Source organism: Misgurnus anguillicaudatus, chromosome 21 (genome assembly GCF_027580225.2).
Source record: "Misgurnus anguillicaudatus chromosome 21, ASM2758022v2, whole genome shotgun sequence".
In the NCBI taxonomy this organism is placed as follows: Eukaryota; Metazoa; Chordata; class Actinopteri; order Cypriniformes; family Cobitidae; genus Misgurnus; species Misgurnus anguillicaudatus.
Window position 1 is genome coordinate 23,652,245 of NC_073357.2, and position 27,127 is coordinate 23,679,371.

General features: G+C 34.8%; 3 protein-coding genes across 7 annotated transcripts; all 3 read left to right on the forward strand.

Annotated features, from left to right (window-relative positions):
* Positions 1-216: 216 nt before the first annotated feature.
* LOC129439027 (cytidine deaminase) lies at positions 217-3,217 on the forward strand. Of its 2 annotated transcripts, none has more exons than XM_073859873.1 (5): positions 217-375; positions 1,339-1,449; positions 1,566-1,688; positions 1,777-1,823; positions 2,006-3,217. In XM_073859873.1, exons 1-5 carry the CDS (start codon positions 369-371, stop codon positions 2,117-2,119), a joined length of 402 nt encoding a protein of 133 aa, XP_073715974.1. In that variant the 5' UTR covers positions 217-368; the 3' UTR covers positions 2,120-3,217. The 2 variants fall into 2 exon arrangements, with proteins under 2 accessions (XP_073715974.1, XP_073715975.1); XM_073859874.1 differs by having other exon boundaries at positions 258-375; positions 1,345-1,449.
* Positions 3,218-9,235: 6,018 nt separating this feature from the next.
* Positions 9,236-14,033, forward strand: LOC129439062 (4F2 cell-surface antigen heavy chain). 3 transcript variants are annotated; one of them, XM_055197921.2, is made up of 9 exons: positions 9,236-9,366; positions 9,742-9,941; positions 10,059-10,246; positions 11,153-11,326; positions 11,746-11,834; positions 12,010-12,140; positions 12,409-12,721; positions 12,832-12,894; positions 12,990-14,033. In XM_055197921.2, the coding sequence occupies exons 2-9, from the start codon at positions 9,751-9,753 to the stop codon at positions 13,329-13,331; spliced, it is 1,491 nt and encodes a 496-aa protein (XP_055053896.2). In that variant the 5' UTR covers positions 9,236-9,366; positions 9,742-9,750; the 3' UTR covers positions 13,332-14,033. The 3 variants fall into 3 exon arrangements, with proteins under 3 accessions (XP_055053896.2, XP_055053897.2, XP_055053898.2); XM_055197922.2 differs by having other exon boundaries at positions 9,317-9,386; XM_055197923.2 differs by having other exon boundaries at positions 9,317-9,366; positions 9,701-9,941.
* A 2,309-nt stretch (positions 14,034-16,342) lies between these two features.
* LOC129439098 (amino acid transporter heavy chain SLC3A2) lies at positions 16,343-25,899 on the forward strand. Of its 2 annotated transcripts, none has more exons than XM_073859875.1 (9): positions 16,343-17,004; positions 17,309-17,508; positions 17,585-17,772; positions 19,809-19,982; positions 20,324-20,412; positions 21,165-21,295; positions 21,609-21,906; positions 24,343-24,402; positions 24,543-25,899. In XM_073859875.1, exons 1-9 carry the CDS (start codon positions 16,918-16,920, stop codon positions 24,888-24,890), a joined length of 1,575 nt encoding a protein of 524 aa, XP_073715976.1. In that variant the 5' UTR covers positions 16,343-16,917; the 3' UTR covers positions 24,891-25,899. The 2 variants fall into 2 exon arrangements, with proteins under 2 accessions (XP_073715976.1, XP_055053899.2); XM_055197924.2 differs by having other exon boundaries at positions 16,348-17,004; positions 17,299-17,508.
* The last annotated feature ends 1,228 nt before the right edge of the window (positions 25,900-27,127 follow it).

Consider the following 27,127-nt stretch of genomic DNA (forward strand, 5'->3'; position numbering starts at 1 on the left):
AGCACTATGCATTATAGTTAGAAAAAGTACATTTTCATAAAATCAAAACTTTCATTTTTTCCTGGACTAAATGCTAAATACATGTCTGACTGTTGAAACGAACCAAAAGAAAACCAAGAAAATCGCGTTCATGACGATTTATGGTGGTTTTATTTCTGTTACACCATTGCATACAGTGACGCTGATGCGCGGTTCCCCTGTTTCAAGACGGCGGCTCTAGTTGACGCATTCGGTCCAATGAACTGCCGTAGCCAAGGCGACATCTAGTGTACATATCTATGATTCACAGTAAGGCAACAACAGATTGCATAATATATTGACATTACGTCTTCAAAAGGGCTATTCTCAGCTAACGTAACGAGAAGGTTATGGCTGGTAGGTAAATTTTCGTTTGAATGACATTTGAGAAAAAATAAACTCTCTACCCACTTTCTTTCGGCATGCACGTAAAAGTTAATGCATGTGTGCACAGTAAGCTTGTGCCAGGGCTGCCTAGGACAGAAAACGGCACTCCTTCGTGATTCTGGACACATTACATTCTCTACCCTTTATTCGGACGGTATTAGTTTTACAGGGGTAGATGGCGTAATAATTTTACCACAGGACGTCTGTAATAGGTATTAATGTCAATTCGGACGGGATTAAAAATCTCAGTAAAACGCTCAAAAATGGGAAGGGTAAATTGATTGCGCAGCGCGTAACCTCTCGTCGCAAACAACATGACACAGACGAGGAAAACGCGAAACACTGTGTTTAATTTCAGTTTGGGGATAACGTCAGTTTCAGAAACAGTTCCGTGCCTCTGAGAAGTAAACTTAACTTTTAAAAAAAAAGTTTGTGTCGTGTTATTCAGGAACTGACTTGCCACTGACTTGTTTTTCCGCCTAAAACGCAAGTAAATGCTTCTTTAAGCGCTTTTATATTTATAAGAAACCCGCAAATTAAAAGGAAATGACGCGATTTACGTGTATTTTTACAGCTGGATTACCTGAGGTAATTACTCCGGACCTTTTTACAGAAGGTATAAGTCGCCGTAATCTTTACTGACATTGTCCGTAATGATTACTGACGTGGAGCATTTGGACGGGACTAAAATCACTGAGAAGCTCTGATAAAATTTGCTTTACCCCACCCTCCCTATGTAAAACTAATCCCGTCCGAATAGTAATCTAATGCAAGCACAACATTATAGATCTGTGATAAGGTGCATTTTATTAAGCTACAGTACACCAATGCTCTGTAAAATGTCAGTGATATTCTCATTGTGCTTTCATGCGCTGTTGTTTAGTTTTTTCATTATTAATGCTCATGGGATAAATAATTTATGCAATGGTTAAGTTGCAGAACTAGTGGCAAAATGCTTGCAGGCACGCGAGATGGCTTACTGTCCCTACAGTAATTTTCAAGTCGGTGCCGCCATTCTGACGACAGGAGGCGCCATTATCACTGGTAGGCAGAGGAACCTGTTTTTCTTTTTAAGAAACATGAATATGCATCGTTTTGTTATATCATCCTATATATGATATAAAAAAATTCTTCTTTACCCATCCGACATCACGTTCCAGGCTGCAATGTTGAGAATGCCTCCTATGGCCTTACCATTTGTGCAGAAAGAACTGCAATACAGAGAGCAGTCGCAGAAGGCCACAGAAGATTTACAGCTATAGCGGTCACATGTGATATCATATGTTACAAATACAATACCACAGCAACTTAAAATGTCTTACTAGCAAGCTGACCATAACTGTTCTGTTCTTCTGAGCAGTGATATCAAAGACAGTTTTGTGGGACCTTGTGGTGCTTGTCGACAGGTGTTAATGGAGGTAATGGCAGTAATTAATCATATTTACCCATTTGCAAGTGGATCTTAAGTTCCCAAAGGCAATACATATGTAGTTATACCTTTTAATCTGTCAAACATTAGTTGCATTCTCCACTAGTTTGCTTTTTGTCCTGCTCTCTCAATTGCACACTTTTTCATCTCCAATCTCATGTTGTGTGTTAGTTTGGTACAGAATGGGACGTTTACTTGACTAAGCCAGATGGATCCTATAAGAAGACCAGTCTCAGAGAGCTCCTGCCTTTAGCATTTACACCAGCTCACCTGGGAAAGAACTGAGTGTCATGACATTTATTTACATCTTGGATTGATTCCAGTTGTGAACAGTTAAAATGTCAGCAGTCTGTTTGCTTTGCTTCAAGACTTTGCAGTGATCCGATTTTATTTTGATAAGAATGAACAAAGTGCTGGTTTGTTTAAAAAGAACCAAGTATTTTTTAAAGTGACCACTTAATTTAGTGTTTTACCAGCAAAAAGATCAAGTTGAACATACATTAAAATAGCAGACTTTTTTCCAAATCTTAAGAATTTATTTTTATAATACAAATTTTAAGAAGTTGTATACACTGCTCCCTGCAAACAATAAAATTTGTATGCTATTGTAGCTGTTTATATTGCACTTTATATTGGTTTATAGTAACAATAATCTGTATTAGGCATGGGCCGCTATGAGATTTGGCTAAAGTGTGTAATTTACAAATGTCTATATATAAAAACAACAACCTTTCTACTTAACACAATACTTTTTATTTTAAGCAACATTTAACATGTATGCCAGGTAAATATAAAGCATTTAAATTAATTTTCTTTAAAATTATATACTTTTTGTAATATGTATTAAATGTAAACATCAAATCAATAACATGACTTAATTGAAGGATCCTACCTTAGATCCTCACGTGCAGAATGTTTTTATTATAATTTTTTTTTGTTTATTTCTAATCATTTATTTACATAATCATTTTATAATCATTAGTTATCCATATAATTGTTTATTTAATATTATTTTATCATTATCAATTTTATTATTATCATTTTTGTTATTACATTATTGTTTTTTATTCATTCATTCATTCATTTATTCATTCATTCATTATATTTCTATATTATATATGTCTCTTATTAATGATTTCATGATGGTTCAGTCTCACATTTGTGAAGTTTCAAGAGCTGTTCTGTCTGTGTGTAAACAGAGATAGATAAAGAGAATGTTTATGGAAGCCCAAGGTCTAAGGGATGTTGCAGCTGAGCAATTTTGATATAACAGTGATATAACAGCTGTATTCCTGGGGTAGACGAGGTTTGAACATTGAGACATATGCAACTGAAACTGAAGCTGTCCATCAATAAAACTCTGTTCTATTTCATCATCTAAAACCTTCGTCTCACGCCTCTGTTCATGCTCTCCTCTGGCAACGATTGATCAGCCTTGTATCTGACAGATGCTTTAACAAAGTAAACTTATATTTTCTGACGTGATCTGGTGTCCGGGGCTGGATCGTTTTTTATGTTGTCTGTGGTGTGGAGACCTGATCCAACATAATGATTCAATTAATTTTTTGTAAACACAGCTCATACTTTGGAAACACTATCACAGTGGTTTTGAAAACCTACATTGAAACCGGTACCCGGCACATGCTTATGACAATGTAGGTTTAATTATACTGTATTTACACTTATAGCACGTAGTGTACAGCTTATTTTTTTAGATAATGCCCAAAACAAATATTTTCTCTGAACACTTGACGTAAGCCTGTTGAATTCTCCCTTAATTTTTTAAATTAAAATGTAAAACTTTTTGTTTAAGATGTTGTTTATACTTTCACTGTTCACCAACATGATCTCACAAAGTTCCGTGGAATAGTCACGGAATTTTTTGCTCATTTTTCCGTGGCATTCTCACGGATTGGTTACTCAACTGCTTTTTCCTATTTTCAAACAATTGTCGCTTCGGTTTAGGGTTAGATTTGGTGTTTGCGTTAGTATGTCACTGTAAGAATGCACTCTAAAAAAAAATCTGTAAAAAAACGGACAAAGTACTGTGTAAATATGAAGGAATTTTCCGTATTTATGTTTTACAGGCATTTATCCGTTTTTTTTAATAACATGTTGCATTATGGGTGCATCAACTCCTGCTGCAGTCTTTCACTTTTGCCTCTCTATCACCATCTCTGTTTGAAACCTAAAATTACAATTTGCTTGCAGAGTTATTGTCTAACATGGATGATGTTTAACTTCTAAACAAATGCTGTCAGAACAAGATACAAGTGTTAAACTATTCCAGCATCGACACAAGTGATTTAGTAAACAAATCTTCTTTCTGACGTGACGTGTAAGTCAAATGGATATTTACCACAACATTTACCACATTAAATCTCCAGTTTGTGTTTGTTTTAGATTCATTTGAAGTCACCACTATGGTGATTATTGTTCCCTTTAGTTAGGCTTTTGTCCCTTAACCCTCACAGAACTGACTCTGCTCTTTTAACATTGCAACAGTGTTTTTGCTTGTAGCAATTACAACTTGTTTGTTGCTTGTAGAAGGAGAATTGTCTATGATGTCATATAAGCTTGGTTGTTTTTTATATTATGCTGCCTAACATTTAAATATGAATTGATAAAATAAGAATAAAGAACTGAAATGTATAATAGTGACATAAGCTGATCTAAAAACACACTGTATTGAATAAGTTGCCTGAAAATGTATCAGCTGTGGTTTTTGCTTCAGAGACATCAACACTTTGGATACAAATCTCAACAATGGTGAGAGTAAATGTTAGAGAGTTTTCTACAATCCTGGTACCCAACATGCATTGCTGCATGAAGGTATGTTGTTGATTGTCACCATTGTTGCGTTTCATAGGCAGATTGAAGTGTCCCTAAAGGCTACGGAAAATGAACTGTAAATCTACGGACAGTGTTCTGTAAATCTACAGAATGTTCAGTTTTTGAATAAACAGAAATTCTGTAAACGTAACGGAAAAAGTGCCGGTAATTTTCTGCCAGGACATTATCCGTTTTTTTACGGATTATTTTTTTAGAGTGTATAAACATAACGGAAAAAGTACTTGTAATCTATTTGACTGAATTTTTTTACAGTGTAGCATTTAAATTAGACAGTTCTGAGCTGTAAAATAGTTGGTACTGAACCGTCATTTGTACAACATAAACCTTTACAATAAATAGTTTTGAGCTGTAAAAATGGTAATGAACCATAAATATTAAAATTTCAACCCTTGAATTTGACAGATATAAACTGTTTAAGCAACATAAACATGTTAAATAGACAGTTATAAACTGTAAAAAAAACATTAAAATATACAGTGCAATGGGTGCAATCCCGTAAAACCAATAACATTGCTACCAGTGTTGGGGAAAGTTACTTTTAAAAGTAATGCATTACAATATTAAGTTACTCCCAAAAAAAGTAACTAATTGCATTACTTAGTTACTTTTCATGGAAAGTAATGCTTACGTTACTTTTTTTTACTTTTGCGTTAATTTTTGTTGTATAAAGATTGATCTCTTTCAGGCCTTGCAGGTTTTTTTATGACTGAAAAGTTCTGCATTCAGAAATTGCATATTTCATCACAAAAATGTTTAGCTCTGGCCTGCCATCTCAGTTTCTGACTCAAACTGTTTCCACACAGGCACAGAGAGTGCATACGTTAAGTTTAATTCAGTACATATTTTTAAATCAAATTAATTAAGCTAAAAAAGGTAACTTGAGTTACTTTTTTGAAAAAGTAACTCAAATATTAATGTGTACATTTAAAAAGTAATGCGTTACTTTACTCGTTACTTCAGAAAAGTAATATTATTACGTAACTCAAGTTACTTGTAATGCGTTACCCCCAACACTGATTGCTACCATATTTTTGACGGTAAAGTTCTGGCAACCACAGGTTATGGCCTTTTTGCCTTACTCATTTAAAATGTAATCAAATTGTATTAATTAATTCCTTCAATTATTGCTGTTTTGGAATTGTGATCATATACATATATATTGGATTTGCAAACAGGCTGTGAGCTAACACTGACTGGTCTGGGTATTGTTGTTAAAAAACAGCCCAATACAAGAGTCTCCACTAGAGAGCACTCTACACCATGAAACATAACCCCACTTTCTAAATCTAACAGGATTTAAAACCTGATAACCTGCGCGAGGGCGTGGATGTACTGAAGAGCTATTTATTTACATGATTTAAATTACTGTTAGTTTAAATGTACTTACATTAAACAACTATACATCATTAAAAAGTGTTTTGATTTAAGATTTAGTTTTTGACCTTTATTTTAATCTGAGAATCCTAGTGACAGTAATTTCTTCATTTTTGTCAGGCGTTATGAAAATGAAAAACGGTACATACCTTTAATTTGAAATATAACCCTCAGCAGCACTCATTGATAAAAATACTCCTCCGTGATCGTCATGAAAGCACTCGATAAAACAACATCCATCGGGGCTTTTAATTCAAAGTATGCATATTTGGAGAAATATTACTTCAATTTTATATGTTTACTTCAAATTTCTGCAGGGGGGGTAATATTTCACCCATTTTTATACCAAACATGGCGATATGAGGAAGTTTGAGTCTGCAGTCATTCACACTCAGTTTGTTTCATTCATACGTGAAAGCCGGAGGGCGCTAAAGTCTGAAAGTGTCAATATGAAACTTTTATAAAAAGAATAAGACGTCAGAGCTCAGCAGCAGCAGCTGTCAGTCAGACGTGAACTTGAACAGTGACCTGCAACGAGTGATCGCTGTTTTTATAATAACATGCAAATAAAGATGTTTTGAAACATGGAGACAATAAACACGATTAAGATTATATATGGTTTGTCTGTATTTTTAACGCTATATCTGGTATTTTCATAACAGTACTATGTATTATAATGCTATGCTAAGCTAACAGCATAAATAGCATAAAATTGTTTATTTTCGGTCTTATTTTATGATCCAAAGCCACATCAGATCACGCATGATTGTTTAAGCACTCGACTTTTGATGTTATAAGTGAGTTTTATTATAAATGCTTTTATTTGTCGTGATGGTATGCTAAGCTAACGTACTAGCTGTTCTGTAAACATCTGCTGTCTGGAGATATGAGATATGTGTTTCTAGGAATAATTTTGACTGGTAAAGCTTCTTTAAGGTAAGTTTATTTTTCTAAGAAAGGAATTTAATAAAAAGAAAGTGAATTGAGACAAAATGAGGAAATAAAACACTAAATAGAATGTATGAGTAATTATTCATAATAATAATAAAATAAACATTTAGACAGCCATATCCCGGATTAAAAGTTGTTAATGACTCATTCGGATGCTTATTTAATGAGTCTGTTTAAAACCCGGAGCAATAGGACAATAAACTGAAAGGATGTTGTGAGATATAAATAAACAAACATTAGCTTAGCATTTTTGCTGTTTTCTCTAAATAAATTTACATGACATGGGTCTAAAAAACATTTAATAAAATACAGAGTTTTAGAGGTATCATCTTCAGATTTAAAACAGAACATGGTCAGACCTGTGGCTTTATCTGCAGAGCATTTCTAGATTGCTCCAAAGCCATTTTCATTTAGTTTTTCATAACAATATTTCATATATGTTTGGTGGAGTTAATAAACAAGTATAATTTAAGCCCTCTATGACAACTTTTTTCATTATGACAGTAACTAATGTTCACCTCTTAATAAACTTCCAAGTGTCTGCTTTCAAATGAGACCAAACTTATGCTTTTAGTGCAAAGACTTCATAAACTGTATCTATTTTAGTTTGTCTATGACAGTTTTTGTGGGGGGGTTTGGAAAATGGAATGAGGGCTAACAGGTTTTAAAAGTAGTTTTATTAAATACCAACTTTATAAATATACATTATTTAAAAATACATATTATTAAACCAAATTGCTTATGCTTGTTAATACAGATATCCTGTGTTAAAACCTTTTGTCTGTATAGTAGTGTACAGACATCAGGGATTTTGAGTGCATTTAGCCTAATATATTTAATGAAAAATTAAAATTAAGAAAAACAGAGCGATGTGAGTTAAAATTGAATTGTTACAGATTTTATTTTTTAACTTTTAAAGCAGATAACATAGGTCACTAAAGCATGGTTTAAAGCAATTCCCAGTAGAGAGAATTATTGGTAATTCCAATGACCTGGTGCCCCAGGGAGTGTTTAAAATTCTCCTCACTGTTAGGCAGTGGGGGCCAACATACTGTTTTGTCACATGGGAAACACTCACACATTGTTCTCTTGGAAGTCTGAGAGGGAAACTGACCATTACTAAGTAGGAGAGAGCCAAACAAAAAAGAACAACAGGCATTTGTTTGACAGTGAAAATATTTATTTATGTATTTAGTTAGAATATACTTGAGTGTAGATAAGTAGATTAATACAAAAGTGTGAAGAAGAATGAGTGCTGACTATGTCGGCAGTCCAATGTTCACTTTGATAAACCTACATTCATGAGATAACAACGAAATTGTGACTGTACTTTATAGCACAGCATTTTAAAACCTTTCTGACAATGCAGCAATTGAAAGTCCACGCGCAACGCGACACTTATTTTACTTACGTTCAGTTAAAGATACATTCATGCAGGAAATGTAGAATAAAAATATAAGAAAATTACATCTATAGATCCCTCCCAGACTTGAAATGTATGTTAATGTGCGTTTTTACTCATAAGAAACCAATTGTAATTATTTGTGATTTGATTATGTAGGTGTAGAGCTGTTAGAGTTAACAAAAAATAAAACGTACATAATAATAGTAATATTCAACTTGTATGACTCCCTAGCAACGTTTAGTTGTGATTTAATAAAGAACAAATATATCAAGAAGTTGGTTACTTTAAGTAAAAGCAGTCTCTTATCAACAGACACTTAATAAAATGAATCACCCTGTAGCCTTTGCACCTATAAACCCAACGTAATGTTTTATGATATGATTATGCAATACGGGACATTACAGTACATAATTTCATAATTGACTTAGGCTATTGCACACCATGTTCTCTATAGAAAAAAGCGCTATATAAATGTAAGGTATTATTATTATTATTATTATAGGCCTATAGTTTTTCGACTGTGCCCATAACAATTATAAGCACATTTGTCTAACTTTTGAATTAGAAGACACGAGGGTTCTCATAGTGATTCTTGCAGAATAAATTCCTGTTTAATCATGTGAACTCAGGCTCAATGATGTTTTCGCAAGGGGATTTTTAAGGTGGAAATTCTTTAGAAGTTATCATTTGTGTTACGTTGGTTATTATTGTGTAATATAACGTGCAGTAAGATAATACAGCGACTGCGATCTATTTAACAAAACGTTTTTTTTATTTAGATTATCATGTTATTTTACCTATACGGTATGTTCAGGTTGCTGTAGAGTTCCTCCTTATAAGTGGGCGGTCGCAAGCAACGTCAGCAGTAGGCTATATAAATTGTTTTGTCAAATCTTCACTTTAGAACTGAATTGAATTTCTCTCCGACAAGAAGCGGATTCATTTACAGGTAGCCTATTTGTCATTTATGTATGTATTTATTTATTTTAACCAGCATTATTCTGTAGTTAGACTTCACAAAACTATAACAATTGGCATTTGCAAAAAAATACCATGGCAACCAAAGATAAGTTCAGCCCATAGTAGCTAACTGCACGTATTATTTCAATGACGTAGTAACTGCTAATATTTACAATTTAAATCAGTGCAGGCTTCAGAAGCATTCTGTTATTTCGTTTAATGTTTAAAAAAGTGCAGTGGTAGCTTACCTGAGAACTGAATGTTTTCTGCAACAGATATGGTACAGGAAATTAAATAATACCGTATATAACCGCATTGTGCAGGTTTTTTCTTTATTACCGTAATTTTTTATTTTACCCACGAGACCGAAACCATGAATAAAGAAGAGGAAATGAAAGAAGTAGAACTGAACGAGATGGATCAAGAAAAACAGCCGATGACTGGGGAAACTCCGACTGGAACAGAAAAAAACGGCTGCGTAAAGGTGAAAGTGCCGGAGGACACAGACGTCAAATTTACCGGCCTCTCTAAAGAAGAGCTGATGAAAGTCGCGGGTACTGCAGGGTACGAATACAACAACACCATTGTATTCTGTAATAATCTGTAATGTTTAAAATGACAGACAAGCACACAAACAAAAAACAAAGTAGGCTAAATCAATAAATCCGTTCATCTCTTCAGGTGGGTTCGGACTCGGTGGATCTTGCTGGTTCTGTTCTGGCTTGGCTGGGCTGGCATGTTAGCTGGGGCAATAGTGATCATAGTACAAGCCCCACGGTGTAAACCCATTCCTGAGATGAACTGGTGGAATGAAGGTCCTCTCTACCAGATATCTAATGTCAATGAATTCTCTGACAGTGGATTGAAAGGTGAGACTAATGTTTAATCCATTTGCATGTTAATGATTTTATATCTTGCCAGTATCACTTTGAAGTAGGCTATATGGACCTGTTCATTTAACACATGATCCTATGCCAGGACGTTAACATATTATTATTAATTACTGGCTTTTGCTAAGAGAACACTAGAAATCTCAGACAAATGGTATAAGCTAAAACCAGAAGTGACTGTCTTGTGATTATCATGTGAGGAAACATGCTGATCTGATTCTGCCCTCTCATCACATATTCTGCTCTTTCACCATAAACTGCTTTAGATGGGTTGGAAGTTGCACAATGCATTTGGGTACACACCCTTATACGCTGTCAGCAAAATATATCATAGATTAAAATTGCCCAGTACAGTGCCCCTTATCTGCAGCAAGCATTAGTCATGCAATCTTATAGGGCTCACTCATGTGATTATTAAGTGGATTAATAAGTAAACCACTGGCCATGGAGTGCTAAGGTTAAAAAAATGACTAATGTAACGAATGAAATATGACCCTGGACCTGTTTTAGCATGGTATATTTTTAAATACATTGTGTGGGTCAAAATTATTGCTTTTTCTTTTATGTCAAAAATCATTAGGATGTTACGTAAAGATGTTCCATTTACATTCCTACTGTAAATACGTCAAAACTTTTTTTTATTTTTGTGAGTGGATAGTCATAAGGACTTCACTTGGACAACTTTAAGAGTGTTTTTCTCAATTTCTCGATTTTTTTTGCCCCCCTTTAATTTTTCAAATTGTTGTATCTTGGACAAATATTGTCTTATCCTACCAATCCATGCATCAGTGAAAAACGTATTTATTCAGATGATTTCCAAAAAAAATGATCTCATTCGTTTGTCTTTATCATTTCGAACCATCTTCCTTTTTATTTTGCCTATAGGGATTGATGAGAAGTTGGACTATCTGAACCAGTTAAAGGTAAAAGGTCTTATTTTGGGTCCGATACACACAGTGCAAGAAGACCATGAAAGCACACTAGAACTAACTTCTATTAACCCAGAATTTGGGAGTGAGAGTGATCTGCAAACTCTGCTGGACCGAGCACATAGAAAAGGTGACCATTGCACTTCATATTTTTACCCAAAAGTTCTCTTGTTGTTCGAAAGCTTTTTTAACTTTGCATTAGATTAGTTTACAGCATGTGTCCCTAAATAAATGTTTTAGCCATTAAAGGTAAATTTAGATGTGGGCAAAATTAATTGGCAGTGATGTTAGATGAATCCGTCACCTCTGTCTTTCTGTTTAGTAAATCATTCAAACAGGTTTTTATTATCTCTGCCTTTAAAGAAAAACAAAACAAATTCAATTTACTATTTAGATAAACAAAATGTACCAAGATTGCGATTGGGTTTAGGGTTGTTTTGGTAGTTATGCATGCATAATTTACTCTTATTGCTTTTACCAAGTACATCACTTTAAGACAAGTGTTTCCAAATCATTCTGGTAACAGACTTTTCTTATAATCTCTTTCAGGAATGTCCATTGTGCTCAATCTAACACCAAATTATAAGGGAATTTCAGTATGGTTCAACAATGCTGCCACTGTTGCTGAGCAACTCAAAGTAAGTGCTGTTTAGAAAGCACCAGATAATTTTTTTGAAATAACTATAACTTTTATATTAATATATTAATCTGAACGGGAAAAAAATATCGTTAATTACTAATAGTGACCATAATGGGAAAGCTGGAATGCTTGGGAACATTAACATTTTTCTTTGAATCTGTTCTGTTTTTTAGAAAGCATGTATGTACTGGCTTGATAAGGGAGTGGATGGCATCTTCGTCTCTGACCTGAAAAAAATTGCAAATACAGAGGCCTGGCCATCTATTCAAGCTATATTCAACAAAACCGAAGGGCCCAAAAAACCGTAAGTGGAGCTAATCGACAGGAATTTTGTTTAGTAAAACAAAGACATCAACTGGTCAGATTAGGGTACTATGCAGCGCTAAAGAGTGTTTTATCTGCATATCAGCATAAAGTTAAAACAACTTGGTTTTGCAAGTCAATTCAACCTACTATTTAAAGTTTTGGCTTGTGAAAAGTTGACATAACTTATAAAATCAAGTTAAATTGTATACGCTGTATCTCCTTACTTCAGTAACTGACAGCATTTATCTTTTTTATCCTATTCTCAGAGCTCTGATGGGCTCGGTCACTGGTCTCTCTGTGGATGAAGCCTCGCTCCTTCTGAACCGTTCGGGTGTAAATTTGTTCCTGACCGGATTGCCTGATCCACGGGAGACCGGCATTAAACAAGCCAATGAAATACAGAAACTCTACTCCAATCATCTCCAGACCAGCCTGGGCTGGAGCCTGAGTGGACAGGGTTGGGGTCCTCTGGCTTCCAGAACACCATCAGTACCTGTCAGGCTCTATCACACATTGCTGTTCACCCTACCGGGCACACCTGTGTTTAGTGCTGGGGATGAGGTCGGACTTAAAAAAGATGTAAGTAGAGTGTGAAACGATTGAAATGGTTTATACAGTAATATTCTTTTCACTTACGAGTAAAGATTTAAAGTTAAAGATGATGATGATATATTATTTCTTCGAAACAGGAAAAATTTGAAGTATTGTGGGATTTGGAAAGCCAAGCAGATGGCGCCAATGCAACAGAAAAGGTGATTGTTTAATCCTTGCATGAATATATTTAATTGTTCTCTTTTATTCGCTATAGTAATTACAAGTTTAAAAATGTACATTTTGTTTCTTTTAGGAGGAGCACCTTTCAGTGCGTGATTTCTTTAAAGCACTAAGTGATCTTAAAGGAAAAGAGCGAGCTCTTCTCCATGGGGAATATGTCAGCATTTACAGTTCTCCCTCTTCATTAGCATTTCTCAGACTTTGGGACCAAAGCGAACGCTTCATTGTTGCCATTAACTGGGGAAATGAATCTGTAACCATGACAGTCAGCAATGATCAAGATCTACCAGCTGAGGCTCGAGTCCGTGCTACCACAAATGCAGAGAGTCTACCAATGGATAGCATGGTGTCAATACAGAAGTTACAGCTTGGGCCCAAACAGGCTGTTCTGTTGTCTTATCCTTTTGCGGGCTAGATACACAAAGAGAGGTAGATATACGGTATATAGACAGGGAGAGTCCATTATTGTCTCACAATAGTCTCACCACTGTTTTAGTTGTAACAGGAATACCTTTACTAATTTAAAGGTGCAGTGTGTAAGTTTTAGAAGGATCTCTTGACAGAAATGCAAAATAATATACAAAACGATATTATCAGTGGTGTATAAAGACCTTTTATAATGAACCGTTATGTGTTTATTATCTTAGAATGAGACATTTTTATCTACATATACCGAGGGTCCCCTTACATGGAAGTCTCCATTTTGTGCCGCCATGTTTCTACAGAAGCCCTTAATGGACAAACTTTTTTTTACTAAGTGGTCTCCGATGACATGTTTGTCCAGTGACGGCTACCGTAGCTTCTCTATGTGATTGAAAAACGAGTGGTAAGCAGTGAACTGAGCCATTGGTTGCAATTCACCAGCACCTCACCACTAGATGCTGCTAAACTTTACACACTGCACCTTTAACAAAACATGAAAGGATTAAAAATAAAGGTGCTTCACAATGCCATAGAAGAACCTTTTTGTCTAAATGGTTCTATAAAAAACATTAAATAACGTCATTGTGAAGAACCTTTTAGGCACCTTTATTTATAAGAGTGTCATTGAAATTGGGTTTGCATATCAGAGACCTGTTGGACTTGACTTATAAATAAACCAGCTAATGAAAATATACTTTGTTTTCTCTCCTGTTTTGTTTGTGTAAGTTTTGTGAAACTGTGTCCTCCGTAGAGTGTAAATCATACTGACAGGACAACCCAGTCTCACCCCATGTCGTCAATATTTGACGACACTTGACCATTCGTCAATATGTGACGCGGAGGGTATACCTTTCGCGTCATTTTTTGACGAACTGGGGACTTCAATACTATTACGTCCGTTGCATTCAGTCTCACCCCATGTCGTCAATATTTGACGACACTTGACCATTCGTCAATATGTGACGCGGAGGGTATACCTTTCGCGTCATTTTTTGACGAACTGGGGACTTCAATACTATTACGTCCGTTGCATTCTCTTCTCCTATTTTCTTACCATTTTCGCGTCGGTTTAGGGTTAGATTTACATAATGACATCCCTGCCCAAACCTAACTCTAACCCCAACGCCAGGTGACAACTGTTTCCAACCCCAACGCCAGGTGACAACTGTTTAATTTCGTGTACACTGTTTAATTTCGCGTACACTGTTTAATTTCTTACCATTTTCGCGTCGGTTTAGGGTTAGATTTACATAATGACATCCCTACCCAAACCTAACTCTAACCCCAACGCCAGGTGACAACTGTTTCTAACTCCAACGCCAGGTGACAACTGTTTAATTTCGCGTACACTGTTTAATTTCGCGTACACTGTTTAATTTTGCGTAATCTAACCCTAAACCGACGCGAAAATGGTAAGAAAATAGGAGAAGAGAATGCAACTGACGTAATAGTATTGAAGTCCCCAGGTCGTCAAAAAATGACGCGAAAGGTATACCCTCCGCGTCACATATTGACGAATGGTCAGGTGTCGTCAAGTGTTGACGACATGGGGTGAGACTGTGTTACAACCGAAGATTATAATATGGTACTTATTATAGTCTTTACAGTATATATGCAGTTCTCTTTCAGTTCTCTATGTCAAATCTATAAACAGACCCATTTAATGCCTCTCTAAATTGAAGAAAAATTATTTATTAACATAGGAGTGGCTTAAACATCAGCATCAGATAAGCTGTAAGCTAAAAGCAAGGGCACTGCATTTTAAAATAAAATTAAATGTAGAAAAATTATTTTGACAAATTACGAAAATTAATTCGATAGACCTGTTTGCCTATAGACGTTTTCAGCAGTAATGACATAAACAAGTGGCTTTCGTGGTCATCACGTAACTTCCGGTAAATTCTGCTAAGAATAAATAACAACAAGTAGTTTATTTATATAACAAGCAAAATAAACAACACGTGGATTATATGAAACCAAAACATTTGTTATTTTCGACAGGGTATTTGTTCAAGAGTTCAGTTTAGCAACTAGTCAGATGATTAAACAAACAGAAACCGGAATTAAAGTTCCGACCAGACGCGTAATCGCTTGTGCGTCCGATGAAACTGTCTATAGCAGTGGTTCACAATCTAGGGTGAGGGTCTCCTTATGGGGCGCCAGACTCTACAGAGTTTAATACAGATGCATAAAATGTTCCACTAGTAATTTTATGAAGTATTTTAAGTTTTTAAAAATCATATGCTTACACTGCCAAAATAAGGTAGTTAAAATAGTATTCTTATGAGTAAAATAATTATATCAATTTTGCTCAATTATTGTAAATGTGCTTGTCAAAATCAAATAGAAAGAACGATGTTAAAATTGATTTTTAAAATAATATTTTTAAATGGTAGTAAAAAAATTAAAATAGTAGTAAATAATAAATATACAGACATTGCTCGGATGGTTATTTTGAGACATTTGACAGGTCAGGTGTGTGTTATTGAAAAATAATGCATACCCGTGGAACAAATCTCAACCAATCAGAATAAAGCATTCAACAGCCCTGTGGTATAAAAACTCAGTGGTGTGAAAATTTTAGCTCTAAACGAATATAAACTTACACTCTAAAAAATTGGTTATTTTTAACCCACAATGCTGGGTTGTTTAAACCCAATGTTGTGTCAAATATAAACATTTTCTGGGTTAATTTTGGGTTAAACCAGCTGCTGGGCTCGTCCCTTTTCGACTCAACCCTGTGTACAGTTATTGTTCCAGCATATTTAGTAGGTCAGTATTACTGCAACCCGCAGTTTTATGTTTTATGCTTGTCCATCTGTATGAATGTCCTCATAGATCTCCTTATATGTTGTATTAAGTCACATGTCGTCATCTTCCTAAACAAACTGCGACAAAAAAATTTTTTTTTCATAAGTCATCTCCTCATGATCCTGGTCACTTCTGGTAAAATCACTCAAGAGCATGACTTGGCTGTTTATTTTGCGTAAGTCATTGAGACTTAGGCAATTTTACAAGCTTTTCTAACTGGCTGCTGCATCAAGAAGAACACAAATCTACTCAACCTCTGAAGTTAGTTCCATTTATTTGTGTTTTCTGAGAAACCTGAAAAAATTACTTAGGCAATTAGTTTAGAAAGGTGACGACGTGCAAACACATTCAACCGATTATTTCTTAATTTCCTCAAAAATGCTACAAATAGGCAATCATATCTCAGATATTTATAGATTTGTAAAATACATCATAGCACTGAAGACAAAATAAACACAGTGACCCACATTAAAATGAACCTCTATCTCCCTAAATAGCAAAATCATACAGAATCTTTAAAGCCTGCCCAACTGTAACAATAAACACACTTGAAAAAATATTGAACCAGTTCCATCTGGTTCTGGTTTGTCATATGAAATGTCTTTGAAGAGAAGGATCAGACAAGCTAAGGAAGGTCCACCCAGACCCCTGCAGAAGTTTTGTAAGCCCCAGTAACCCATGCTTAGCACAAAAAAAATAAACCACATTCCTCAGACTCTTCCCCATATTGTTCATCTAAAAAAAACATATAGAATAGCAAGCTTGTGATGGGGCGGGGAAAGCTCCTTTATATAATAACTTTTTATGCTGTACAGCTGCAGACAACACAGACGAGTCTTCAGAACACAGTCCAGGTATTTATTTTTGCCATCTTCAAAATGTTGTTTTCTATTATACTGTAATTGTTATTTTATTATTATTATTTAAGCCATTGGTTTGTGTAAATGTTTATGCAGTCACCAGTTCTCTTTTAAAAATATTTCATGGCTACACCATTAGACATCACATACATCACCTAAGCAGTTTCTTTAAAATTTAGACGAGGATACTATTTTTACCCCAAACCAAAAACAATATGTTGTAAAATGTGCAATTCAATATTGTTTCCAAACGTATTTACATGATAATATTGTAGTTTTCTAATTCAGTGATTTGCAGGACTGTAACCAATCCTCGAAAAATAAAATGAAAGACGCAGAACTCAATGAAATTGATCCGGAAAAGCAGCCAGTGGCCAGAGAGACGCAAACAGGTAACGAAAAGAATGGTTACGCCAAAGTATCGATTCCAGGAGACATGAGAGTTAAGTTGAGTGGCCTAACCAAAGACGAGTTAATGAAAATCGCTGGTACAGTCTGGTAAGCAGATTATACAGTAAGACCTGTGAAATATAAATGACTATCTGTCTGATATTCATTCATAAACTCTCTTCAGGTGGATTCGGGCTCGCTGGTTTTTGCTGGTTCTGTTCTGGCTTGGCTGGGTTGGCATGTTAGCTGGGGCAGTAGTAATCATAGTACACGCCCCACGGTGTAAACCCATTCCTGAGATGAACTGGTGGAATGAAGGTCCTCTCTACCAGATATCTAAAGTCAATGAATTCTCTGACAATGGATTAAAAGGTAAGATAAATATAATGTCATTGTTTATCAATTGTGTAACTGATAATTGGTAAATTGCTTACTCTAGAAAATTTTAACCAAAAAGTTTACCCAAAGATGAAACTTTTCTCCGTTTATTTACGCTCATGTCATCCCAGAAATGACTTCCTTGCTTTAGTTGAGCACAAACAATTTTGTATTTTCAATATTTTACTATATTTCTTATCTCAAATTAGACAAATGAATACATATAGAATATTACTTAAGACCAATACAAAGAAAGGATTTTTGGCCAACTGAAAAGTATGAGCATGTACAGCACTCAATATTTAGTTGGGGCTCCTTTTGCCTGAATTACTGCAGCAATGCGGCGTTGCATGGAGTCGATCAGTCTGTGGCGCTGCTCCGGTTGCTCTGATAGTGGCCTTCAGCTCTTCTGCATTGTTGGATCTGGCATATCGCATCTTCCTCTTCAAAATACCCCATAGATTTTCAATTAAGAAGGTCCTTAAACGAGTTACTGGTAGCTTTGGCACTGTATACAGGTGCCAAGTCCTGTTGGAAAATGAAATCTGCATCTCCATAAAGTTGTTCAGCAGCAGGAAGCAGGAAGTGCTCTAAAACTTCCTGATATATGGCTGTGTTGACCTTGGACCTCAGAAAACACAGTGGACCAACATCAGCAGATAAAAATTGGCACCCCAAACCATCATTGACTGTGGAAACTTTACACTGGACCTCAAGCATTGTGGATTGTGTGCCTCTCTTCCTCCAGACTCTGGGAACCTGATTTCCAAAGGAAATGCAAAATTTACTTTCATCAGAGAACAGTACTTTGGACAACTCAGCGGCAGTCCAGTAGCGAGGCGCTTGTGACGCTGTCTGTTGTTCAAGAGTGGCTTGACACAAGGAATGCGACAGCCAGCGGCGGCCTTAAGCATCTGGGGGCCCATTTCAATAACTAATATGGGGCCCTACCTACATAAAACATAAACATAATAGAGCAAAGAAATAGAGCATAGTAGGGCGCTAAAGGTCATCGCTGTGGTAACCGTGAGTTCGACCAATCAGAGATCTCAGTGTTTTGTTTAGAATTGTGGGTAGTGTAGTATTTCTCCAGAAGATAGCAAATAACAAGGTTGATTTCATACCTTGTGGCTTTTAGGAGCAGATACTTACCTCGTAGCTTGTGGTCAATCTACCTTGGATGGTTTAAACATTATGTCTGAAAATCAATATACTATGGAGAAAATGAATGGGATGTTGCTGGTCTGTTGGGGCCCCCCTTGGAGGGCGGGGCCTGTTTCAATTGAAACTCATGAAACATAGGTAAGGCTGCATCTGCCGACAGCTGAAACCCAGGTCGTACATACATATGGTTCTTGAAGCACTGACTCCAGCTGCAGTTCACTCTTTGTGAATCTTCCCCACATATTTGAATGGGTTCTGTTTCACAATCGTTTCCAGGGTGTGTTTATCCCTATTGCTTGTACACTTTTTTCTACCACATCTTTTCCTTCCCTTCGCCTCTCTATTAATGTGCTTGGACACAGAGCTCTGTGAACAGCCAGCCTCTTTTGCAATGACCTTTTGTGTCTTTCCCGCCTTGTGCAAGGTGTCAATGGTCATCTTTTGGACAACTGTCAGCAGTCTTCCCCATGATTGTGTAGGCTATACGGACTAGACTGAGAGTCCATTTAAAGGCCTTTGCAGGTGTTTTCAGTTAATTATAGTGTGTGGCATCAGGTGTCTTCAAAATTTAACCTTTTCACAATATTCAGATTTTCTGAGATACTTAATTTGGGATTTTCCTTAGTTGTCAGTTATCAAAATGAAAATAAATAAACATTTGAAACATATCAGTCTGTGTGTAATGAATGAATATAATATACAAGATTCACTTTTTGAATGGAAATAGTCAAATAAATCAACTTTTTGATGATATTCTAATTATATGACCAGCACCTGTACTATGCTCTGGTGTACAAATAGTGCTATGTCTGGTGTAGGTGCACTGCTGTCCCATTTTTATGTTTTTCCTCTCACACTTTCTATAGGAGTTGAGGAGAAACTGGACTATCTGAACCATATGAAGGTAAAAGGTCTTGTTTTGGGACCGATACACACAGTGCAAGCCGACCAGCTGAGCACTTTAGATTTAACTTCTATAAAACCTGAAGTAGGCACTGAGAAGGAACTGGAAAGCCTGCTGGACCAAGCACACATAAAAGGTGATCATTAGGATATCAGAAGTACTTGTGTGTTTTGAATATTTGAATATTTGAAGACATCATCTATCCAATTACATCACCATTCAAGATTTTGCTTGTGCCATATATTTCTGTTGTGGGCATCATTTCATTAAATCAGAGAAGCACTGGTTAAAGTGAATTAGCAGATTAATGTTCAGACCTTGTTTGTGTTTCAAGAACTAAGTGACATTAAATAAATACTACTGCTACTACTACTACTTGTGTAAAGCTTGTTAAAACCAAATTTCAAACATCAGCTACTTTCCTTTTTCATTTTCTTTCTTCGTGTTTCACCCTCTCTTGTGTTTGTTTCTTATTAGGTATCCCCATAGTGCTGAATTTAACACCCAACTATGAAAGAAATTCGGCCTGGTTCAGCAATGCTTCCTCTGTTGCTGAAAAACTCAGAGTAAGTGCTGATGAGGCAGAGGAAATAGCAGAGCAAGGCCTGTTTATGTGAATAGTGGAAAAATGAAGATAATAACGGAAATATCATTCACACGTTGAGACAAAAAGTAAAACAGATATTACATGAATTACCATATTTTGCATAATAGATTTGCAATATAAAATACTGATGAAAGTACATATCATATAAAAGGATATGCGATATCCATTGAAATGTATGAAATGTAATACTCTCTCATTATATACAGTGCTTAACAAATTTATTAGACCACCTTTCTATTTGTCTCATATAGAAGCATTGTGCTTTAATGTATTGGATTTTGAACAGGAGTGAGGAATGTCAGATTGAATTCATCAGTTTTTATACCAAAACCTGATCTTGCACATTCAACTTCTCTCAAAAGTCATAAATTAATCAAGTGTAAAGTTCAACCATTAAAACTAGTTTTTTTTCCATAAAGGACTGCGGGTAAATAAATAACTGTAGGCCTACTTGGGCATCTAAATGATGAAAACATAAAGTGCTTTATTATTTTTCTGTCTTTCTTGTAAAACAGAAAATAAAAAAATTATAGATAACAACAATTTTAAATTTAATATTCACATTAGAAAACGTTTACACATCTGGTTGATTGACCATTACAGAAACAAACCATTGGTAATGACCAATACTGTTAGATTAGGGCAGCTAAACATTTGGGTGGTGGTCTAATAAATTTGTATTTAATCATTTATTTATTTATTTACTTTTAGGAAGCATGCAAGTACTGGTTAAATAAAGGATTTGACGGTATTTTTCTGTCTGGGCTGAGTGACATCGTCAACACAAGCACCTGGACATCTATACAAGCTATATTCAACAAAACTGACGCGACCCCAATAAAGTATGTGACTCGATCGCCAACAAAATGTTATGAACTATTAATTTATTTAACGAAATAGTGCCCCCTGCAGGCCAAATTGGGCAATTGTTACTCGGTCCAGTCACCTACTTTTTAACTTTTAGTACCTTTTTATGTTTGCAGTACAAGGCACAGCTTATTTTAAAATTCATAATATAAAAATAAATCATAATCTTAATTTTGTCATTCTCTTTCCTTATCAAGTACCAATTATTTTTAACCTCTTAAAACTGAAGCTATCCTTAGTGTAACTGGACGTTATAGTACTCATTTCCCTCTCTCATCCTAATTTCAGAGCTCTGATGGGCTCAGTAACTGGTGTCTCTGTGGATGATGTCTCTCGCCTGCTGAACAGCTCAGGTGTTGACCTATTTACAACTCAACTGTTGGATCCAATCAAGGCCCAGGAAGTGCAGAAACTCTACAATAATCACTTACAGAGCAGCCTGGCATGGAGCCTAAGTGGACAAACCCTGGGCACAGTGGCATCCACAAGACCAGCAGAACCAATACGGCTCTGTCACATCCTGCTGTTTACACTACCGGGCACACCTGTGGTTAACGCTGGAGATGAGGTTGGACTTAAAGCAGGGGTGAGTAGAACATAAGAATAAATTGATTAGAGAAATGCATTTTAAGAAAATGTTAATTTTTTAAACATACTATTTATTTATTTGGTTAAGTATGATATTTTTTAAATAAACTAAATATAGTGCATAATTTCTTTATTTTTTTAATAAACTTTGTCATTTACATGTTCATATTAAATTTTGAATAATTGTCATAGAAGTTAGGGCCCACTTTTTGTAAGGACATATTAGTCAAGTGCTTACATATTAGTCAACCAGGGGGCCGTGGCCCAGTAGGGGACCTCAAAAAACTTCCAATGGGGCCTCAAGATGACTTAAAATGATTAAAAATAAGCTAAAACATTGAGATATTTATCAGTGTTTGGTTATGTTTACAGCAAATATAGATATTCTACACTGTTAAAACCAACAAGTTCAAAAAAACGCAAATCATTTGTGGAAACCGATTAGGCTACCTAAAAAGAAAGTAAACCAAATCAAAATTTGTAAATAAATAATATTAATAAATAACAATTAATCCAAACTTAAAAGTTTATACAGTACTAGGCAAAAGTCTTGCAACAATTAATATGATTTGTTGTTTTTGCAATGTTAGTGATCATATATTGTTTCTCAGTTTCTTTAAATACATCCAGAAAATACAGGAAATGTGTATATAGTATTAAAAACTGTATACATTTGTAAACTAATGTGTCAAGTTTTTAGGCTAAACTCCACTTCCACTTGAGCAAAAGCATGAAACTGTCTTTTTACTTCATTCTGCTCAAAAACGTTTACTGCCAAGAGAGGTCACACTAAACACAGATGATGCCTAAAAAAGACATTTAGTCCTGAAAAGTATTTTTTTTTTTTTTTGTACATATTTCCTGTATTTTCTATTTGTATCTTAATAAATTAGATTGAAAAAAAAAATATAGATGGACATTAAAACTTCTAAAACAAGAAATCTGGTGGTGGTGGCCTAAGACTTTTGCACAGTACTGAATTTCATTGTATTTAATATCTAAGTAGCCTAAAACTACTGTTAGCATTTACCATTTATTTTTTTATTCACAAGTCCCAGAAACAAACAATGTAACTCATGTATGCAAGTGTGAAGAAACTCAGCTCAGTGCTGGCATTGCCTTCACACAGTTATCGTTTAAATGATAAAGCAACACATATCCAAACAGCCGCAGGCACAACACTTGGTAACCACAAAACTAAAACATACTGTTCTAAATCTCCAACATAAATGAATGTTTAACACTACTTAGTCTTTCTCTTTACTGAAAACCACAAAATATTATTTCATTTCAAAGCATGCTCTTGTAATGCAGGCTTATAAAAAGCATTATGGGAACTGAAAATCATCTTCAACCAATCGCGCTGATTTAAAGTTAAAATGAAGTAAATTCAGTGCCAGAATCTTTCTTAGCTTAACTTGGCAGACTGAATGCCATAAACCTCATCACAACCACCAAAAGTTTGTAATTATTTGGAGTGTTTATTAAAATGAAGCTGTTGTATTGAAATGACTCAGTTTGGAAGTTATAAATACAATTTTTGAGTTAGCTAAGTTCTTTGACTCATTTTATTTGAGTTTGTAGAACTCAGAGCGGTGAGATAACTTGAATTGAAGTGTACACTGCAAAAAACACTTTGCTGCCTTAAAATTTTTTGTTGAATCAACTCGGATTTACAAGTCATTTCAACTTACTATTATTTATCTTGACTAGAGATGAGTTGTTATAACTTTTAAAATTAAGTTGACTTTTTTCAACTATATTTTATAAGTTGTGACAACTCATCTTTGTTGACATGACTTGTAAATTTTAAGGCAGCAAAGTATTTTTACAGTGTAGTGAAAAATACACTTTTTTGTATATTAAGTGCATTGTACTGTTTGGGTTTTGCAGTGTAATTATGCAAAGCTCTATTTCATTGGGTAAACACTGTGAATGGGGGGCTTTCAAATATGTGACCCTGCCTGTAAAATCCAAGATAAAGCTTGATTTTAATAACTGATTTCACTTTAATTTCAATCTTTAACATGATCTTCCTCAGTCAATAAAGATAAGATTATATTTTTCTGTATAATAATTGTATGTAGAAAACAGTAAATCACAAAAAAATGAATTTTGCTTGTTGTGGACAGTGGAGGGGCATTAAAGTCAAAAAGGTTAAAATTCACTTTAGTGTTTTTGTTTTGTAAAAGTTTATTGATAAAGTAAATGTATGTTTAGTGTTTCAAAATGCTAAGACCAGTGGAACACTGTAAAAAGTTGGATCAACTTAAAAATTACTTCACTTAAACATAAAGTGGAATTTTGAATTGAAAAACTTATTTTTTTGAGTGTTACCAATTGATGTAATTTTTTAAGTTGATCCAATTATTAATGCTTATAATTACTATATAACGTTACATGTACAAGGATAAAGATTTGCATTCCTTTACAGGAAAAGCTTCAAACCATGTGGGACTTGGAAAGTCCAGCCGAGACCAATGCAACAGCAAAGGTACACTTTCATAATCTAAAACAAACGGTTGTTTTCTCATCGCTGTACTAATAACAAATTTGAATATACCAATATATTTATATACCAACCGTCTGTTGTTCTCATTCTGATTCGTATCTTTATGTCTTTCACTCACTCAGGCTGTGCAGGAGGAGCGTATCGCAGTTCGTGATTTCTTCAAAACACTCAGTGACCTTAGGGGGAACGAGCGAGCTCTCCTCCATGGTGAATTTATAAACCTTAACAACGCTAGCTCTTCATTAGCATTTCTCCGCCTTTGGGACCAAAGCGAACGCTTCCTTACCGCCATTAATTGGGGAAATAGCCCTGTTACCATGACACTCAGTAACAGTGACTTGCCAGCTCAAGCTAAGGTTCGCATCAGCACAGATGCAGCAAATTTTGCTGTGGATAGCATGGTGTCATTGGAGAAGTTTCAGCTTGGGCCACAACAGGCTGTTCTGCTGTCTTATCCTTATGCTGGTTAGACACAGATATATATGCAGATTTTCATTTACTCTCTTGGTATTGTCTTTGTAAAAAAGAGGTCTCAAAAATAAGAATCTTTTTGCAAAATACAAGTTTTATGTATCTTCAGAAATTTAAAGTTAAGGTATGTTTTAAATGAAGAGTTTGGTTCCAAAACGCGATAAACGCATTTTTGAAAAAAATGAGTTACTGCCAAAATCAGTATTATATCAGGTCAGTATTTAAAAGTAAATTCTTAATTTTAAGCAAAATCCAATATCCGCTGAGTTATTCTGTCATCTTTTCTCCCTTTTTTCCCAAAACGCGATAAACGCCACTCCTCCTTTTCTACAGAACGCAATAAATCCGCTCCACAAATTACAGCGCACCATTCCACGCAATGTAAACAAACAATGGCGGCGCGTTGAGTACACAGAGTCCTAGTTTTCCTCATCTACTTTGTACTTCATGATCAACAAACAAACAAAATAATACTTTAATTGCATTGATAAACCTGTGATGGTTTTCTGTGACGGGAAAGAAATGTAAGCTATCAAATTCTAATAATTTACGCGAGAGGCACTCGTTTATATTTTTAATCAGTGTGTACAACTGCTCAACTAAATGAATATAAAATGGCAAAGATGAATGCACATTTGTACATTGATTGAATAGATTTATAGCATTTTGAAAAAAAACTGTCATGGATTAATTGCATTTTGTGGGAAAAATAATTCGTTTTTATAACAAATCTTTGAAAATCAAGTTATGGATTTGAATTTTTTATGTTTTTATAACCTAAATATGCTATGTGAAAGTTTGTAACAGAAAATAGTGTTTTTCATCTTGTCACTTTCTTGAAAACACGTTTTTACCGAAATTTGGCAAAATGGACTTATTGCGTTTTGGAACCAAACCCTTCAAATGTTTTCTCAATGATATATATTTCTTATGTTTTATAACAGTAACATTACACACACAAAAAGTGAATGAATAAAAAAAGTCTGTCACAACTGTTTGAGAACACAATTCCAGAATTGTGCCATGTTTATTCAACTATGTCTTTAAATAAGTTATTCATTTAGCTGCGTATTTTATTTGTTATATATTTACTACGCTTGGTTTGTCTTTACACTGATGGTGTTTGATATTTTTTATACATCCTTGTGATAGCCTTTTATGTACACAATACATAATTGTCGTGCACTGTGTTGGCTATGAGCCACATGTCGTTAATTCTTGGGGCAGGAAAAGGAAGACTACACTTAACAGGTGTGTGTGTATGTGTGTCATGTGCGATTAAAATATGTGCTATATAAAACTATTACTTCCTGCGCACTGTAGTGAGTGAAGAAAAAGAAAAAAAAAGAAAAAAACTGGAGTGACATTATCAGCATGATCCAATCTAAAATCATAAATCATTTATTTTTTATGTAAGTAATATGATAGAAATGTACTTTATATAAAGAACATGAAAAAATCACATCACTTTTTTCTACAGTGTCTTACCTCTAGTTTTAGCACTGCAAGCTCTATATATTTTATACAACTTTAGTACTCTATTCTTAAATGTAAGGTCATAGGTCATATCTGAAATTCCTAGCGTAGTAAAGTTCTCATTCACGTACCTTTTTACAGCTGACTCTGTTTCATCTGTTATTCACCAGAAATCCATATGCTACACATGACTTTATGTCATACTGTATGTGAGTGAGAGAAGAACAGAGAGAATGAGATGTGAGAGAGATCTCTGTCTAAATCTTTTTGTAAACTTTCCCTACTATAAATGGTGGTAGGCCTGTAGGTTTGTATTACCTTCCCACCACAGACGTCTCAAGAAAAAAATCGCCTTACAAAAACAATTCAGACATTTAAAAAGAAACGAAAGGAGTAAAAAACATTTTTATTGTTTATAAAAATGATCTAAATGATCTTAGTTATGCTTGAGAATCTAATATAGATCATTAAAACCCTTTATGTACTCTAAATGAAAATATTTCAATCATAGAGCATTTAAATTACTTATTGTAATATATTATATTACTCCAGAATTAATAATATTACTGCACAATTATAGATTTCTCAAATGATCCCATTTAAAATTTAAATAAATTTTTTAAGGTTTTAATATAAATGGAATTTACATCAAGATGGGTGAACTTAAAGACACAGGACATTTATATTTAATTAAAAGAGAAATGGTTACAAAAATGCTCACTGAGAACTAAAAAAGTGCTTAGTTAAAACCAAAATCCGA

What these genes read in the sequence shown, in the direction of transcription:
- LOC129439098 (XM_073859875.1), top strand. Translation starts at nt 16,918, where the DNA reads ATGGGGCGGGGAAAGCTCCTTTATATAATAACTTTTTATGCTGTACAG. An exon ending in CTCTGACAATGGATTAAAAG is followed by an intron (nt 17,773 to 19,808) that starts GTAAGATAAATA and finishes CACTTTCTATAG; the next exon opens with GAGTTGAGGAGAAACTGGAC. An exon ending in GGACCAAGCACACATAAAAG is followed by an intron (nt 19,983 to 20,323) that starts GTGATCATTAGG and finishes GTTTCTTATTAG; the next exon opens with GTATCCCCATAGTGCTGAAT.
- LOC129439027 (XM_073859873.1), top strand. An exon ending in GGTCACATGTGATATCATAT is followed by an intron (nt 1,689 to 1,776) that starts GTTACAAATACA and finishes GTGATATCAAAG; the next exon opens with ACAGTTTTGTGGGACCTTGT. An exon ending in GTCGACAGGTGTTAATGGAG is followed by an intron (nt 1,824 to 2,005) that starts GTAATGGCAGTA and finishes GTTGTGTGTTAG; the next exon opens with TTTGGTACAGAATGGGACGT.
- LOC129439062 (XM_055197921.2), top strand. Translation starts at nt 9,751, where the DNA reads ATGAATAAAGAAGAGGAAATGAAAGAAGTAGAACTGAACGAGATGGAT. An exon ending in GGACCGAGCACATAGAAAAG is followed by an intron (nt 11,327 to 11,745) that starts GTGACCATTGCA and finishes AATCTCTTTCAG; the next exon opens with GAATGTCCATTGTGCTCAAT. An exon ending in CTGTTGCTGAGCAACTCAAA is followed by an intron (nt 11,835 to 12,009) that starts GTAAGTGCTGTT and finishes TCTGTTTTTTAG; the next exon opens with AAAGCATGTATGTACTGGCT.